This window comes from Rhincodon typus, chromosome 20, assembly GCF_021869965.1.
Source record: "Rhincodon typus isolate 14 chromosome 20, sRhiTyp1.1, whole genome shotgun sequence".
NCBI classification, from domain to species: domain Eukaryota; kingdom Metazoa; phylum Chordata; class Chondrichthyes; order Orectolobiformes; family Rhincodontidae; genus Rhincodon; species Rhincodon typus.
In genome coordinates, this window is record NC_063351.1 from 24,524,325 (window position 1) to 24,543,698 (window position 19,374).

The 19,374-nt window shown below is 37.4% G+C and overlaps 1 protein-coding gene across 1 annotated transcript in view; it reads right to left on the minus strand.

Moving 5' to 3' along the window:
* The window catches only part of LOC109919487 (dedicator of cytokinesis protein 1-like), a 344,368-nt gene that overhangs the window by 282,055 nt on the left and 42,939 nt on the right, over positions 1-19,374 (minus strand). Inside the window, exons 4-6 of the mRNA XM_048609182.1 lie at positions 14,691-14,731; positions 11,603-11,658; positions 1,636-1,732 (exon numbers count right to left, since the gene is read on the minus strand). Coding sequence (XP_048465139.1) covers positions 1,636-1,732; positions 11,603-11,658; positions 14,691-14,731 — 194 coding nt within the window. The remainder of the gene's footprint in view (positions 1-1,635; positions 1,733-11,602; positions 11,659-14,690; positions 14,732-19,374) is intronic.

A 19,374-nucleotide genomic window follows, 5' to 3' on the forward strand; every position in this document is an offset into this window, starting at 1 on the left:
GCATATAAAAGACCAAGATAGCATAGATTTAAAGTGATGTGCAAAACAGTGAAGATGAAATTAAGCAAAACATTTCTCTCAACAAGTAGTTAGAGTATGGAATGCACTGCATGAAGGTGGAGGTAGGTTAAATTGAGGCATTACAGAGAGTGCATTAGATGACTATTTTCGATAAAATAATCTGCATAGGTATAAGGGCAAAAGCAGGAAACTAGCACTGGGTAATGATGCTCACTCAATGAACCATGCAGGCATGCTGGGCCAAATGGCCTCATTCTGTCCCAGAGCACTTGAGATTCTGTGTGGCATGGAAGGAAAGTGGTTAGTGGTGGCATTCCATATGCCTGCTGCCTTTACGTTTTAGTAGGTAGAGATCAGAGGTTGGAAGTTGATGTCAAAGGACTTATGGTTAGTTGTTTTAGAGCTTCTCTGTATAGCATGGACTACTACCACTGTACATCAGCAGTGGACAGTGAAAGGTTAAGGTGATAGATGGGATTGCAATTAAGCAGGTTACTTGGTCCTGATTGGTGTCAAGCTTATTGAACATTTTTGGAGCAACCCTCATCCAGGCAAAAGGATGATGTTCACACTTTCTGAAGTGCAGAGAGTGAACAGTTTTTGAGAAGTCAGGTGGGGAGTTCATTGCCCCAGAATTTACAGCCTCTGGCCTGTTCTTGAAGTCAGAGTATTTCTACAGCTTGTCCTAGTTCAGTTTCTGTTCAATGAAGTTAACAGTAGAGGACTTGGTGATGTTGAACATCAAAGAAGGTGCTTAAATTCTTATTCATTGTAAATGGTCATACATGACTTGAGTGAGGTAAATGTTACTTATTGCATATCAAACCAAAGTTGATTGGTTGAATTTCATCCAGATCTTAGCACACATGAACATGGATTGCTTTGGTATGAGGAGTTGCAAATTATGTTAAACATTGTGCACTCTTGACCTTGAGGGAGGTGAACGTCCTTGCTGTAGCAGCTGAGACTAAGTCAATAAACTCAAACTCCTGCAACAGTCTACAGAAGCTGAGTAGATTTACATCCAACACTATCTTCGTGTGCTAGATATTCCTGAAACCAGTACAGCTCTCTGCCACCACCTCAACTACCTCCCCTAATTGTAGCACATTTTGCCTACGTTTGATCTAATTCTGTAATGAGGCTGCATGCCTAGAAGCCCTAACAGAACTCAAACTAAGCATCAGTGAAGGGGATCAGCAAGTGTTACTCCACAGGACTATTGACAATGCCCTCCATTACTTTGGTGATGAATGAGAGTAGATTAATGGGGCAGTAATTGGCTTGATTAGATTTGCCCACGCCAAGATTAGGAACGGTTGCATTTTGAAAACAATCATAATACTTCATTCAACTGTGCTCAAATTGAGGTAAGGAGGAAAATATAAAGGAAAAACAACACCAGAAATTTCAAGAAAAAGTGTTTGATCTCTAGTTCATGTGAATGAAATTTAGGAGCACTAACTAATGTCAAATACAAAGACAGTAGTCCTCATTATGGAGCTTCATGGAGTTACAACATTTCTGCAGAAAACCGAATGATGTTAAATACAATAAACTGCTTAAAACATAGAAGTGTGGAGAAAACTTCTTAGCATATTGTAGTTCACTCACAACATACAACTGGCGCCATATACTTGACCATTCTCGAAGAGTTGTAGTGACTTCCTGAACCAATGGAAGCTCATTTGGTATAACAGTTTCATGTTGCCTTCAATTAAATACAAAACAGGATGATTATATTCAAATTGCCAACTTACTTTCCTAATCAGATACTTTCTTCAGAAACCTTTGTTATAGCAACAAGAGCTTTCATAGAATGTCATATCTGCATATTAAAACTTCTGACTGTGTGAAATTGCTTTCCACAAACTCATTCATTGGATCACAATTAATTTTTCTAACATTTAAAACTGAAGATAGCAATATCGACTTATAATTCAATTTCCTTAAGTAACCCGATGTCTGAAGCTATTTAAAGTCAAACAAAGCATACAAGTATACATTCAAAATTAGGCATTAAAATCAAATTCAAATTGAAAAATAGATTTCAATACTGCATTTAACTCACATATTAAATTAACTCATGCCTTTTCATTCACCTTTCTAGTGGAAGTTCTTAGCCTTATTCAAAAGCCTTGGCTTAATCTGGGTGTATTTACATTACAATCAATCATTCAGGAAAAGGGTTTTAAACATCGATGCATTTGAAGTGCATGATTTGTACAAATTTTCAGTAAGCAATAATGAGCAAAAAGAGGAACCAGTGTGAACAACTTTAGACATTTGAAAAGAGCAAAGGCAGAGAGTTGGAGCAATTGCACAAATGTAACTGTGTGAAGAACTACCGTCACTTTCAGATTCAGCATTGTCACAGAGATAGTCCACATGATACTACTGCTCCTATTAAACCTCGGACTCATTTCAAGAAAAAAATATTACTGCCAAGAACTTTTAGAAGGTTATCTTCTCAAGGGATAGAGAAAGGATTAAAAAAAGCTAATAGAATTTAACTCGGCTTAGCTTCCTAGAGTATCAATAAACTTCAATGATAAATTGAAAGGACCTACCAGCAGAATGCATCTGGAGGCAAGCTTGTGGTCATAGACACATTTTATCAAGACAATATCCCAAGTTTTGAAAAAATGTTCTGTAAATCCACAATGAAGTGACATATTTTAAGGACTAAATAGAAAACAAGAAACATTGGCTGCACTGCAAAATCACAGAAGATAAGGGTTTAAAACCTCAGCTTTCTCTGAATACAACTTAGAAATTATCCATTAGTTTGAAATAAACAATTTAAACAAGCTATTACCAGAGGTGTTTACTGGTTAAAATTTGAAATTACTTCAGTGTGGACAAAAATTTGTACTACACTTAGAGCTAACAATTTTTTTTGCAGTTTATGGATCCCATTAAATATTGCACACTAAGAAGTTATATTATTCCCAGTTAAACCCCATACAAGATCAGAATGCAACTGTCCAGGAATGGCCTCACAAAAGGAAATGGGGGTTTCTTAATAGCACACCAATCATTATGATTGGGAATAGGATGAAGAAAGAGGAGGAGATAACTTTACATTGAAATTGGTTCCAGTAAAGAAGTAAATCAAAAAATCGCAGCTTTAAATCTGGATGGCAAATCAATTACACATCCTTTGACATTTCAAAAAATACATAAAATAATATGTTACCTGCAAATTAATTAACAGTTTTAAGTGGAGGGAATTTTAGAACAGATATTCCCAAACACCGAAAATTCTCATATGCATATATGTTTGCTTGGGCCATACAAGTAGTATGGGTCAAATTATTATTCAAACCTACAGAGTCATGCAGCATGGAAACGGACCCTTCAGTCCAACCAGTCCATGCCGAATATGATCCCAAACTAAACTAGCCCACCTGTCTGCTCCTAGCCTGTATCCCTCCAAACCTTTTCTATTCATGTACTTACCCCAAATGGCTTTTAGATACTGCAATTGTATCCACATCCACCACTTCCTCAGGAAGTTCATTCCACACGCAAACCACCCTCTGTGTAAAAAATTTGCCCATGTCTTTTTTAAAGCTCTTTCCTCTCACTTTAAAAAAGTGCCTCCTGGTCTTGAAATCCCCCATCTTGGGGAAAAGACAACTGCCATTAACTCCATCTATTCCTTTCATTACTTTATAAACTCTTAACCTCCTACACTCCAGTGAAGAAAGTCCCAGTCTATCCAGCCTTTCCTCATAACTCAAACCTTCCATACCCGGCAACATCCTGGTACATCTCTTCTGAACCCTCTCCAGCTTGATAATATGCTTCCTACAACTGGGCGACCAGACCTGTATACAGTATTCCAGAAGAGGCCTCACCAATGTCCTATACAACTTCAACATGACTTCCCGACTCCTGTACATAAAAGGACTGCGCAATGAAGGCAAGCATGTCAAATGCCTTTTTAACCAGCCGGTCTATACTTGACACCAACTTCAAAGAATTATGTACCTGAACCTCCAGGTCCTTCTCTTCTAAAACACTAGCCAAGGCCCTACCATTAACTATACAAGCTCTACCCTTGCTTGTTGTACCAAAATGCAATTCCTCACAATTATCCAGATTGAACTCCATCTGCCATTTTTCAGCCCCTTGACCCATTTGTTCAAGGTCCCTCTGTAATCTTAGAAAACCTTTTTCACTATCTACTATCACACCAATTTTGGTGTCGTCCACAAACTTACTAACCATGCCATCTATATCCTCATCCAAATCATTTATGTAAATGACAAACAAGAGAGAGGACCCAGAACAGATCCCTGTGCAACACCATTGGTCACAGGCCTCCAATCCAAAAAGCAACCCTCCGCCTTTACTGTCTCCTGCTGTTAATCCAATTATGTATCCAATTGGCAAGCTCACCCTAAATCCCATGTGACCGGACTTTACTAATTAGTCTACCATGTGGAACCTTGTCAAAGGCTGTACTAAAATCCAAATAAACAACGTCTACCACTCTGCCAACATGAATTTTTTTGTTACTTCCTCAGAAAACTCAATCAAGTTTGTGGGACACAATTTTCCTCGCACAGAACCATGCTGACCATCCCTAATCAATTTTTCCCTCTCTAAATATCCATAAATCCGATCTTTTATAATCACGTCCAACAATTTACCCACAACAGAACTCGATCCTAGGGAAAAGGCATTTGCCATTAACCCTATCTATACCCCTCATTATTTTACAAACTTCTGTAAGGTCACCTCTCAACCTACGCTCCAGTAAAATAAAAGTCCCAGCCTATCCAGCCCTTTATAACTCAAACCTTCCACACCCAGCACAACCTGGTAAATCTCTTTTGAACCCTCTCCAGGTTAACAACGTCCTTCCTATAACTGCGCGACCAGAACGGGACACGTGCCCAATAAAATAATGCAACAAAATATCAATTCAATGTACTGAACTTTTTAACCACAATGAGCAAATTAATATAACTTCTGCAGCACTGAAAGACAGATAAATTATAATATAAACACATTAAAATAATTTGTAAGTCTAGAAGTATGCTTTTTTAAAATGAAAATGAAACTGCAACAAAAGGTGTCGCGTTTATCTATTTTAATATTTTAGGAATTTGGCTTTTGAACTAGTGGCATACGGATGTCAGTCTTTTTTTAAATTGGTCAGCCTTTCCAGAGCTATCACTTAAAACCACTGTGTGTCAGAGAGATTTAATGGAGGTTTGTTTATACTATGGTTATTTCCAGCAGAAAATTTAGACCTGCTACAGCTAATGGTTTAAGAAAATGAAGTTTTTTTTAAAAAGTGAATTCAAAAGCTTTTAAAATCAGTTCAAGGGAAACTTCACCGTGATCAGTAGCAAGTACTGTCTTTCCTAACAAAGGAGATTGCACATACAAGATAAAGAAACAAGTTACCTCAGTGGAAAGGTTGTCACTTATGCCAACTTCTAGACCAGATGTGCTTTGTTAGAACTCTGCAGATAATTTAAAAGACTGAAAAAAAGAAACCTAAGGTCTCAGTTCTGTGAATATTCAAAGAAAAAGGTCTTCACAGCTCACGGGCCAGGAATTGAAAAGTAGTTAAAATAAATCTGCGTACTGGACGAGAAAGTAAGATTTCTCTGGACTTCAGTGAACTGGTAATTATTAGCGAGTAGAAATTGCTGGAGAAACTCAGTGGGTCTAGCAGCATCTGTGGGAAGAAAGCAGAGTTAACCCTTCCAGTCCAATAACTCTTCAGCAGAACTCCATCCCCCACAGTTCTTTATGATACTAGAATTTTATTTTACCATATGTTCTGAAATCTTTGTGTTTTATGTAGATAGGTTGGTATGTATATTATTTTTACGTCTTTTCTGTAATAATCTTTATGCTGAAACCAATTCTGCAGTCTTGTCTGCTTATGTTTCAAACTTTCAAAAGATTACATCATAATTTTTAAATGATCTATCAAGCCAGATTTCATTGAGATATAATTTAACCAGTAGTCACATCAGCTGCATCATGACAATATCTTACTTTATTATTAAATATTTTTTAAAAATCTATTCAAAAAAAGGCCGCAGAACATTTTAATTGGCAAAGAATATTATTTCAATTGAAAGCATCAACCTGCAACTTCAGTAAATATCTTAACATGCATAAATGTTAACATCCAAAAGTTAAATTCACACAAATCATACAGCACTATGCAGGAACCTTTTGGAAAGCTAGAATTAGCCAGCTATCATTTAAAAAAAAAAACAGGTGACACGATCAACAACCAGATGAGGAAGAGGATCACTGGATCCAAAATGTTGACTCCGCTTTTTCTCCACAGATGCTGCCAGACCTGCTGAGTTTCTCCAGCAATTTGTTTTTGTTTCAGATTTCCAGCATCTGCAATTCTTTGTTCTTTTTTAAATAATAAACCTTGTTTATTATTCACTGAAGGAGCATGTTGGAAATTGAGCCTCACTAATCCTGGTGCCATCACAAAAGTTGAAGATCATATGAAACATGCAAAGTTTCACTGCACTATTTATCTGTACTCATTTTAATTTTTTGAGACAGTAAATGCTTAAAATGCAAAATCTTGCCCTTTAGTTATTTACACTGGCCATTTGAGAAATTTCTCCATTCAACTATTATCAGTCTGGACAGGAATTTTAGCATCATACAGAATTGCTTTTAAGTAAAAAACCTGATTATCAAGTGATAAGGATTAGAAAAATATACATAACAGGATCATAACATATTGATTTCCCATTCAACACTGCTCACTGTGGTTTAGGTTCTGATTTAAGTGAATGCTGAAGTATCATTCCAGATACTTTCTATGTAAGAAATTTATCTTTGCTTGACTTCAATGTTTCATAAAACTCGGAGTACAAAAATTAGAGAGAATGTCTAATTATAAATAAATGTATTGACTAATGGCTCAATATTAATTGCTGCATTATTTAATTCAACAGGATTGGTCAAACATCTTTTGTTTCTAGTAGGATCCTTACAGAAAGTAGGAAGTCAAATTCTTTGGTCAAGCCTACAGAGATCTGCTTTGAAATTTCAATGAGTCAAAACTACCAATACTTAATAAGAATTTCCATGAAGAAATGACTGCAATTCTAAAGCACATGTACAGATTCCTCAATCTAATTGAAGTATATATCCCAGCTCAGAGACACTGGAAGTATCAAAATTCTAAACATCAATAAGAAAATTTCTTGTTTTCCTCCTTAAGAGTTTGTTCTATGCTGCCTCAGAGAGGCAAAGCAAAGTTACAAGATATTTGTCAGCATTCACATTTTCTCCTCAAAGTCATCGAAAGCACTTAAAAGTTATGAATACATATTTTTAATCTGAAAAACTAAAGCTTAATTTTTAAAGCAATATTTTTCGTAAAGAGCTTCATACTAACAATTCTCATAATTGTAGACATAATCCTCAAATCACATTATACAAGACTGTCAGCAAATACATGATCCAAGAAAATTTCTCACACCAAGTCAGAACATAACTGATACAATAACATCTCCACTGTTTGGTTAGAAGTTATGATGAAAATCGTCAAATACATCATTCCAACTAAAAGAGTCACATTTAATTAACTCAACCTGACAATATATGACCTGCGGACTCAAATGCAAAGCATTGAGTGCAACAGACTTTGTTTCTCATCTGTAAATTAAAGAGAGATGTGTTTTACAATGCATTGTAATCATACGTATGCTGAAATTTTTGTAATAGAGCAATCTTTGTTGTTTTGTACTTTATACTAACAATTGCCTATAACAATTATAGATTAGGAGTACTTGTTTTATTTATATTGTGATTAAGATGTGTGATTTATATACATTAATATCCTTTATTATAGAGTTTGGATTTTGAACTAGTGGCTTGAGGGCTTTGGTCTGAATACATGAGGGGGTTTAATAACGAACTGCACAATCCTTCTGGAGCCATGATTTAAACAAGTATGTGTCAGAGAGCAGCGGACTGGGGTCTCCTAGAGTAATAACAAGAATGTATTTGTATTGTGAGTTTGACAATTGGAGACAACCAACATTGAAAGGAATTAGCTCACTTTCGGTTGATTTTTGCTTAGGAGAAACAAATAGATTGGAAAGCTTCTGGGCAGTAAGACAATCTAGCTGGGACCAGATGCAAGAGGACCTTCTCCTCGAGAAAGGTGTTAATTCATAACAGTTAGGAAACAAGCTAGTTCTGAGTTCTAAGGAAGGGTCACCGGACCCGAAACGTTAACTCTGTTTTTTCCTTCTCAGATGCTGCCAGACCTGCTGAGCTTTTCCCGCAACTTTGTTTTTGTTCCTGATTTACAGCATCGACAGTTCTTTCAGTTTTTAGGAAACAAGCTACCTCAACGTAAGGGTTTTTGTTTGCAAATTCCAGAACAAAAATTAGAAATTAGAAGGCGGCTGTCTGAAGTTAATGTCAGCTTAGCTGTACGAATAATCAAGGGGAAAAAAATGCTATCAAGCTCTCAAGACAGGAAATTGAAACAGTTACGTCAAAACTATAGAGATAGCAAGAACTGCAGATGCTGGAGTCACAGGAATTTCTGAAGTGTCCTCATCTGAAACATCAACTTTCCTGCTCCTCTGATGGTGCCTGGCCTGCTGTGTTCCTCCAGCTCCACACTGTGTTGTCAAAACTATAGATACTTTACAGGATGGAATGTGCTCTCTGATAGTTGATTACTTATTGTGGGGCATAGATGAGGTTTTACGTTGCCATGTGTTTCAAAATCTTTCAAACTGCATTATATGTAAATAGCTTGGTTTGTGCTATTTTATCATTTCTTTTGTGTAACATACCAATTCTATTGTTAAACAAAATTGCAACATTGCGTGCTTAAAACAGACGATCAAGTTCATAATTTTTTAAAAATATGATCAACTCAGGCAAGATTTCAATCTGGGATCTGACTTGTCCAGTAGTAACAAAAACTGGGATCATAAAAACATCATTACAATTCAGCTTCTGACATAATATTGTTTCAATAAAACCAAACAGCAATTTTCCAAAACTTTACAGGGTGAATTTTTGATTTTTGACTGTGGTAATTTTTGCTTCATGTTGAAGGATGCAAAGAATAAAAAGGTCTCTTGTTCAATATGAATGAGCTCAAAACTACATGTTAGCACTGAAAAAAGTAATATTTACCTATATCAGTCACCTAACCATCAACTTAAATTCTTGAACACCACAAAATACTGGTGCAGTGAAATCCTTTCAAATCCATACAAACTTCAAAGGATTACCCAATATTGCAGTGATCTGACATTTTTCATTCTTTATAACAGCAACTGAGATAGCTTAAAAGGAGACCATGACATAAATAACAATTCTGTGGATCTGATGAGCTGAAACTACATAAAATTATTTAAAATAGTCCTTACAACTGGCAAAAATTTTCAAGCAAGCAAATATGAACAGGATTAATTTCACGTTCCACAACGAACTTGTCAGTGGCGGGGAAATTGCTAGGGAAGGAAAAATGTGGACTAATTGGCATTGGCAGCATGGTTTTGTGCTGGGAAGGTCATGTCTCAAACTTGATTTGATCTTTTTTAGGAAATGACAAAGATGAGTGATGAGGACAGGGTGGTGGATGTTGTCTATGTGGACTTTGACAAGGTCTATACACACATAAAGGCGGCCTGATTAGTTAGTTTACGGATGACAAACAAATTGGGGCAGCTATAGATGAGGAAGATCGCCAAAAGATACAGCAGGACATAAACAGGCTTGAAACTTGGGCAGGGAAATGGCAGATGGCGTTTAATGCAGATAAAAGCAAGGTGATGCATTTTGGAAGATCAAATGCTGAAAGGAAGTTGACAGTAAAACAACAGAACCCTTTGTATCATCAACATACAGAGGGATCTAGGTGTGCATGTCAACAGTTCCCTGAAAGTGGCAACACAAGTGGATATGGTAGTCGAGAAGGCATATGGCATGCTTGACTTCATTGGTCAGGGCACAAAATATAATAATTGGCAGGTCACGTTGCAGCTGTACAGAAATTTTGTTAAGCCACATTTGGAATTGTGTACAGTTCCTAGTCACCACACTACCAGAAGGATGAAGCGGCTTTGGAAAGGGTACAGGAATAGCTTACCAGCATGTTGCCTGGATTAGATGGTTATTAGCAATGAGAAGAGCAAAGATATGTTTTCACTTCAACATCAAAAGGATGAGAGGTGACCTGATAGAAGTTCACAAAATCACAAGAGACATGGATAGAATGGATAGTCAGCATCTTTTTCCCAGGATAGAAACCTCAAATTACTAGGAGACATAAGTTTAAGGCACAAGTGGGTAAGTTTAAAGGAAACGTGAGGGGCAAGTTTTTAATCACCCGGGGGGGTGGGGAAGTGTCCAGGATGCACTGCCAGCGGTGGTGGTGGAGGCAGCTACGATAGCAATGTTTAAGAGGTATCTCGACAGATATAGAAACACGCAGAGAATACAGGATCACAGGCCGCATAGTTGCAAATGGTTTCAATTTAGAAAGACATCATGTGTCGGCATAGTCTTGGTGGGCCAAAGGGCCTGTTCCTGCGCTGTACTGTTCTTTCAAATGACAGCATGCTAATGCTGTCACCAAATTCCTCCTATGTTGTTTCCGTTAAATCAGAATCCAACTATGATCTTTTAACTGCTGAACATGAATTATAGAGAAAAGGATCAGCATGCTTTCAATATCCTTGATAGTCATCCAATAAATAATAAAGTTTTAGAGCTGTTACTACATAGATATTAATGGTAAAACAATGTGTCTTCCCTTGCTCCTTACTACAAATCCAAAATTAATCTCACTATTATGTTTCAAGTAATGTCCTAGCTTCTCCCCATAGCTTGCATCACACCACTCTCTGACTTTCCATGTCCTAACAGTCTGCATAAACACCCAATGCTATTTGTCCATTCTAGTGTTATCCCAATATTTTCCAATTTATTCTATCATAACTCTTAATTGTTCTCAATTAAAATCACTTCTTTTTCTCAAGTCTTCTTCTGTCAAAATAGCATCTTGTACATGCTATATTTAATTCTGCATTTCTAGTATCAACCCAGTGAATCTAGGTTGAATGCGCTCATAGTTGCAATGTACTTCCCACAACAGAATACCCAAAATAATGCAATTAACTGGTCTTCAACTTTCATGCAGCTACTGAATGTGCTCATACAATTGTCAGTATATCTGAAGGTGAGTGTTAAAAGTACCACATACACCTCCTATTACTTTATTGCAAATACCCTAAATTTACAGCAGTTTTCCAAAAAAATTAATAATTTGTAATATATACCAACATTCTTTTAACAAGTATTTTATATCTCGTTCATTATTGTGGATTGACTGATACATACAAGTTCCACTCAACTTGTATACCGATACAATTGTTTATTCACAAAACATACACGTTCAACTACCTCGTTTTTTTTTTGTAGTCTGGAAGACATTAGTTGATATTGCTACACCTGTAGAAATTAGGTGCAAGTTTCTTATTAAAACGCAAGACAATTCTAAAAGATACAAAAATATAATTTGAATTCCATAGCTCACCCTTTGCCTTCAACTGTTGCTTCCTTCAGCTGAATATACGAAGCAGGAAAAATACCCTATAATAAAACAATATTTAATTGGAAAAGCAGCATTTGGTCATCAAAACTGACAGTTTTAGTATTTTCTAAAATCAGAAAATTACATCAGAATTTTTCCAACATTGGTGCATAGAATATACATAACCAATGAAATCACAGAAGAAAACATTATACTGTTAACAAATTGATGTACAAAACTGTCCTATTTCATACACAAATGTATTCATTTCTGCAAAGGTTTTCAATTTAATCAAATGCCATCAATGTTTCAAAACTGCAATGGGACCATTTCATATGTCACTGAACTCAACAGGGTAACTGCATTACAACAAACTACTCTCTCCAGACAATAGTATAAATTAGATATTATTCAGATGATAATAAAATGTGGTCTCTCAAAAATGAGTAAAAGAAATAAACCTCAACAACTATAAGTTAGTGTAAACTAGTAAAAAGGCATTTTCTTGACTGCTCCCATCACAAACCTAGAAATGTACTGTATTTATAAATACAGGCGTGCTTGCTTTTGTAAAATTTCAGTTACCAGAAAAATAAAATTCACCGTGGTTCATGATTTACTAGCCAAAATCAAAACTTAATTCAAACACTCTAATTTCTTCCATTTTTTGCAATATTTTGTTCATCGGTATTTTAAAATTGTGGGAAGTGTTCTGATATCGGATTTGTTGAAATTCCATGCTGTTGCAGCACCGTTGTCATTAACAAATCTATGTTATTTGAACATTGGTGTTCCAAGTAACATATGGGAAAGCCACTTTGAATTTGAGTATCTCATGTAAATCATTCATTCAGGTAACTCTTGTAGTGATATTTCTTTTACCATGAGTCTACCCAAGACTTAAAATGACAAATTGTGACTTAATGATCAAAAAAGGAAATTTATGCCAACTAAATAATTTCTTTGTTTTCTCTATTCTGTGCAAAACTAAGCCACACGCTATAGGTAAAAACTAAAGAGATTTCCTAAATATTTAGTGATTACCTTTATGAGATTAAGATGCCTGAGTAATGGTGCACTGCACCATTTAATGTGCAGCTCTCTTACAGACAACTAAGAGGTTGAGATTCAATCCTTAGCACCTAGGTAATATTTTATATCCTTGCTAAATTCTGAGTCACAGCTTGCTGCTGACAAAGTGAAGATGTTGTTAAGAGGCTTGTACATGCACAAAAAGACTGAAATATATTGTTAAGTATTTGAGGTAGAATCAATGGAGATAGATTAGTTACTACTAAGTTTTTCCTTCATCAAAAGCTGAAAAAAAATTGAGTTCTGAATTTAGTGAAGGATACTTCAGAATATTTTTGGTCAAGTGAAATGCATTACTTTCAGATTTAAAATTACCTTCTATCATTAATTGTTGTTTTTAGGTCATGTTTTGGACTGCTTCTGAATTTCACTTCTGAAAGGCCCTGCTCTAATTTTTAGGCTGTCCACACTCCCCAGATAGCAGAAATAATTTTTACCCATGGACCCTTTCTGTTCCCCTTTTTTATTCTGATATCAGTTCAAGGAAGAACATGCTAATTAGCAAGTAACCAAGGTGTAGAACGTGTGACCAACAATTGTCAGTCTAACATGCAGCATATAGTATGAAGGTATATAGCTGTGCTTTCCTGTAACGATAGCTGCCGAACCTCAGGAAGTAATCTGTCTGCTGAGCAATTCTGTAACAGCTCTTCAAAACCAACAGAACCTTCAACCATTTACTGGTCCTAGTATAACATTGCTAAATTGAAGCAAATTTGAAACCTATATTCAGAAAACTTTGATCAAACCATCCCTTAACGGTTCAAAATCCACAGAATATAATAGGGGTTCAAGTAACATTTTAGTAATTAACACTGCACTCCAGTCTTCGATATGCGAGGTGCCCAGATCGGTTCACTGGTGTGGTGAGAGACTTTTAGCTGTAACAATTCTTAGCTGCTACAATTTTTAGTTCATACTTAACTTTAAAATACAAGAACATTTAGACCCAGGCATTTTTGCATCCCATTCACCGTGATCAGGTCACAAATTTAAACAAGGCAAATAACATTTTCTTACAAATGATGCTGGATTTTCTCTTGTCATTGTTTTGAAGAGCAATAGGCCAATTTCAAATCCTTTAATATTGTGAAAGCAGAGTTGTCAGCCTGCGCCTGTCCTTTCAGAATTCTGTGTTGTGAATTGAGCAATCAAGTCACCCCGAGTCGGGTAGGAACCTAACTAATTCATGTAAAGTTTGGATTCTATGACCTATATAGCACCCAGTTCCCCAATACAACTTAACAACCTACTAATGAAGTCTCTGCCATGGACCACTTTGCCAGTGGTCAAAAAGAACCTCAACGTGTCCCATCAGGAGAAGCACCAGCTTCATAACATTGACAGTCATCTAGCCACTTGCTTCATCAGGCCCCACACTTCTACCATAAATGCTACCTCCTGACAGCCCAATGAAGCATCAGCAACTTGCAGTAAAACCCAGATCACCAACACACTAAATAAGTTCAGACCTCAAAACCAACAAATGCAGCCTCCAACCCAAGGGATCAAGCAGCCAGCCCAAAATCAAAACCCATTTTCTGCAATTCAGTATATTCAGCATTAGAGCCACTGCTTTATTGTAATTACAGAGAATGCTATTAGGGCATAAAATTTGGAAATATAATAGATCATTGATGTTGTGGAATGCATTCTTTTGAAAAACAGTATCCTTAACCAAGCAGAACTGCCATCAAAATTGAACTGAAATCATTCCAGTTGGTAAGTGATAAATCTAAAAAGGCTCCCTGGGGGGAATAATGGAAGCAGACAATACCCATTCATTTAAATGCAAATTTCACAGATTTTGTTCAGAGAACATTATCTTCAAATACAGTACAAATAACTGAAGGATGCTTAGCAGTAACACGTGACCAGATAGATAATTTACCTCTATTTGTTTGTATAGCACATTTATTCAACAATTCTCATTATGCCCAAAGAAACAGATACCTAAATCCTGTAATAAATGCATTTATATAAACTTTAAATTACTCACCTTTTTAGCTTTGCGACGATGTGTATACCCTCTATACCAACCTAAAAAGAAATAAAAATTGTTAAATGCAACTAATAAAGTCAAATTACAAATGAGCATGTTACATTATTATGCAGGAAATTGGAATTTAGTTTAAGACCATACCAAAATGAATACTATTAACAGTATGAATAACAAGGCAGTCAAATTCAAAGTACTTATGTTACAACATGGAAACAGACAACCAACCCAATCAACCTTTCTACCTCTGTATTCGTAGCACACTAAAATTAAACCTTCCAAGACCCTCAAAATTGATGTCCCTTGTTCCTAATCAGAGTTTTTTGAATAAACAATGCCAGACTTTGTGAAAAATCAATTGTCACTCGTCTGTAGCTTAAACAAGAGTCTTTGTAATTTATTAACAATACAATAACTTTAGCAGAGTAAATTTAAATAAAATAATCTAATTGGTCTACACTATAAACTCAAAAACCTTTTTCAGCCCCATTCACACAAAAGACAAATGGACAAACACAATTAAGAGATGAATAAAATAATAAAACTGGCCAGATTACTTTAGTTTTCATGAGGCATTGCTGCACAGGTCATGATGGTTTCTTGGTGGATTTTCTGAAGGTGTCAATCAGGGTCAGCTTTAGAATTCATTCAGATAAAAGCTGAGATACTTATAACTTAGATTTCTATTTTCTGAGCTTCCACGAGCCACTCATGGGAGGTTAGGCAGGAGTCTTTGAAATATTAATGCCGTAGCATCAATAACCAGTTTCCTTTTGCACAGAAAACACTGTTCAAACCCCAATTCAAACTCTGACCACTCCGTGACAGACTGACATTCTCTCGCACAAGGTACCAGTTACTATTCAACATTTGCCATCTGCTTGAATACAAGTTCTTTTCCAGGTTTAGCTGGAATTAATTCCCAGGTACGGACCCACCAACAGCGAACTTGTTATCTGTTTCAACAATGCTCGCCCTGGTAATGAAGAATTTGCAGTACCTCTCAATTAAGATTCAATCTACTAACTTCGTGGCCTGGCCTCACAAATAAACAAAAAAAAAAAAAAAAAAAAAAAAAAAAAAAACTTTGTTTTAACATAAGTCCAAAAATCATCTTAGGTCTAATTTCCCAAGTCACACCTCCAAAATTATTGAAATAAATTTCTAAAAAATGAAACATCAGCAAGGGCTTAACACTAGAATCATGGAGATTCACCCTGGCTGCAGAACAGGAAAGAGGTGCTTATAATTATGTTTAACCTCTTTCAGCAAGGTTATTAATTAGTTACACCCAAGTTGGGGAGCAATCTCTTCAAATGATTATGGAATTCTCTATCACTGAAGGTTGTACATCCTCCATCATTGATGATATTTAGTATCGAAAATGGACAGACCTTTGGCTACTTGGAGATAAAAAGAACTGCAGATGCTAGAGTCAGAGTCAATACTGTGTGGAGCTGGGAGGAACACAACAGGTCAGGCAGCAGAGGCGCAGGAAAGTCGACATTGGGCAGAATTACAGATGGGAATCTGTAAATTTTCACAAGTGAACATCCCACTACCTTCACCCGAAACTGTTCAAAATTTTATGGGTGGATTAGTAATTTGTAGTAATGATTTTGACCTGTATCCTGCGGAGAGAATACACCTGCACAATTTCCAAAGTGCCAGATGGAATGGATGACAGCTGTTCTGAACTTAACAAGTCAGTGACTATTCATCTCTAAGATCAACTACCCTGCACTGTCAGTATTTTGGTCTGCCTTTACACACTGCTAAAATGAAACTCGCATTAACGTTTACTTGGTCAGCAAAATATTCCATCTCTCAAACATGCTGAAAGAGGTGCTTAGAATACATTGAGTATTTCCATACTTTGTCAACAACCTCTCTTTCAAAAGACCCTATGGATGAGCAGATCTAATACTGGATCAGTTCAGCCTTCAACAAATTACGACAACGAGTATTCACAAACAAAGACCTCTGGAAGTTCCACAACGGAGCCGTTACCATGCTCATGCACTGCAAATTTCCAGAAGCTGAGGGAGACGCAATCTGATCAGAGCTGCCATGTCTACAGACGTGATTCCTTGCTCATTGTTTCATACACATATCCATTTGGCAGCAAAGGACTTTTTATTCATCGACCCTTTCCTGTCCAGTAGCCAACATCCCTTTGAGGAAGATCACAGCTTTTAGGGTTTATTTACAAAAAAAATGTCACCCAATCAACCAAAGCACTCATTAACAAATCAGAAACACTGACATTAACAAGAATCAAAACATTCAGGTGGAGCTCAGGCCTCCTGGTCTACAGGGTGGAACATACTCACTCACCCCAAGAGCTCCTAAAAGATCTCAGCTCTTTATTCTTCTGCCCCTACTTTGGTAGGTCCCAGTTTTGAATTAGGAACAGCAAAGGACCAACTATCCAGGCTCTCTTTGTAGTCTCAGTCTAGATATTTTCGAATCAACATTTCAGAGATGTTACCAGTACGTGGAGATGCCAGTGTTAGACTGGGGTGGACAATTTTTTTTAAATCAATCACACGATATCAGGTTATAGTCCAACAGGTCTTATTTGAAATCACAGCTTTCACAGCAGCGCTCCTTCATCAGGTGCAGTGAGAGAGGGCACATAGACACAGTTTATAGGCAGAGAGAGACCAAAGGATCATACAACTGGTGTGATGGAGTGAATGAACATAAAATGGCTGACGGAGAACTCTGTCAGAAAGAAGACGCAAGTTTCATCGGTTAAGATGCAAATTCCAGAATCCATTTCAAGTCACTGCCCTGAGTAAAGTAAAGGTGTTACTGGTGTCTGCCTAACTTGTCAAACGTCAATCAGGTAGACATACAAAAAAAGGTGACATCTCGGGCTGACAGTAAATTGTAGGCACGAGGCCTCGTTCAGGATCGGAGTTCTACCCTCAAATCAGGCTGGTTTTATTCAGAAAGCAGGAATTTATAAAATGCCACACTGACTGAGACTACAAATTGTGTTTTTTGAACAAAATAGAAGGTATCTGTAAATATAAATGATTTGTCCCAAGATGCGTGAGACGAGCGAGGAAGGAAGGGAGAGCGCGCGAGCGACAGCACAAGCCTGTCAAAACAGGACAGGGAAGATTTTAAGATACAGAAGTGTCGTGGGGTCACCTGTAGTGTGACATGAACCCAAGATCATGGTTGAGGCCATCTTCATGGGTACAGAACTTGGCAATCAGTCTCTGCTCGGCAATTCTGTGTTGTTGTCTCTGTCTCAGGCCACGGTGGAGGACGTTTACCCGAAGAGCGGAGGCTGAATGCCCTTGACCACTGTAGCGTTCCCCAACTGGGTGGGATACTCCTGTCTGGAGGATGTTGCGCAGTGTCTATTCATCCGTTTTCATTGCTTCTGCATGGCCTTGCCAATATACCATGCCTCAGAACATCCTAGTCTGTAGCGCATGAGATAGACAACATTGGCCGAGTCACACGAGAATCTGCCATGTACGTGGTTGGTGGTGTTCCCATGTGTGATGGCAGTATCCATGACGATGATTTGACATGTCTTGCAGAGGTTGCCATAGCATGGTTGTATGGTGTTGTGGTAGATGTCGTCCTGAAGGCTGGGTAACTTGCTGTGAACAATGGTCTGTTTAAGGTTTGGCGGTTATTTGAAGGCGAGAAGCGGAGGCATAGGAAAGATCTTGGTGAGATGCTCATCATCATCAATGACATGTTGAAGGCCACAAAGAACATGGCATAGTTTTCCACTCTGGGAAAGTACTAGACAACGAAGGGTACTCTATCGGTCATATCCTGTGTGTCTTCGGTGGCACGTCAGAACTGGCAATCAATGTATCCAGGTCTTGAGAGAGCATCCATCAACATCTTCAGGTGTCCACCGCATTCCTCCTCATCTGAGCAGATCCTGTGTACGCGCAGGGCTTCTCCATAGGGGATAACCTTTTTTTTTTTTTTTTTTAAAAATGTTTAGGGTGGAAGCTAGAGAAGTACAGCATCATGAGATTATCCCTGGGCTTGCGGTAGAGTGAAGTATTGAGGTGTCCATCCTTGCTGGAGATGCCGGTGTCCAAGAATGAGACTGATTCTGAAGAGTTACTAGGTCTCTGGAGTAGTTGGGACTTGAACTTGAGCATTCTGGTTCAGAGTTAGGGACATTACCATGGTGCTACGAGAGCTTCATCTCTTTTTGTTTTCGAATCAACCTGTACACAGATGTTTTTACACACCACTGGTGTAGGCGTGACTTAAACCTAGGACACTACTACTGTGCCTCAAGAGACCTAGTTCTTCATTTCTCCTGTTCAGAGATGCTATGGCACACCTCAGGACATTGTACTTACAACTGATTTGATGTAGAAAAGGAAGTCCAATTACCATCATCTCTGGAGCAGATGTGTTCAAGCCTTAAAAAAGGACCTACATTTCCACTCGGATAGTCCTTTTAAAAAGAGAAATGGACTATTTATACAAGGTATATTACTATTTTTAAAAATTGCCAATATTAAACAATGGGAAATCCCCTCTGTGGAGCCTTCAATAATGTTTCTAGAGGCATTTTGTTTAGTGATGCCTAGTACCTACTTTAAACAGATTTCTTTCCTCTCCAGCATCTGCTTTAAACTAGCTCAATGTATCCTAAGCCTTTTGTCACGTACACTTTCCACACAAT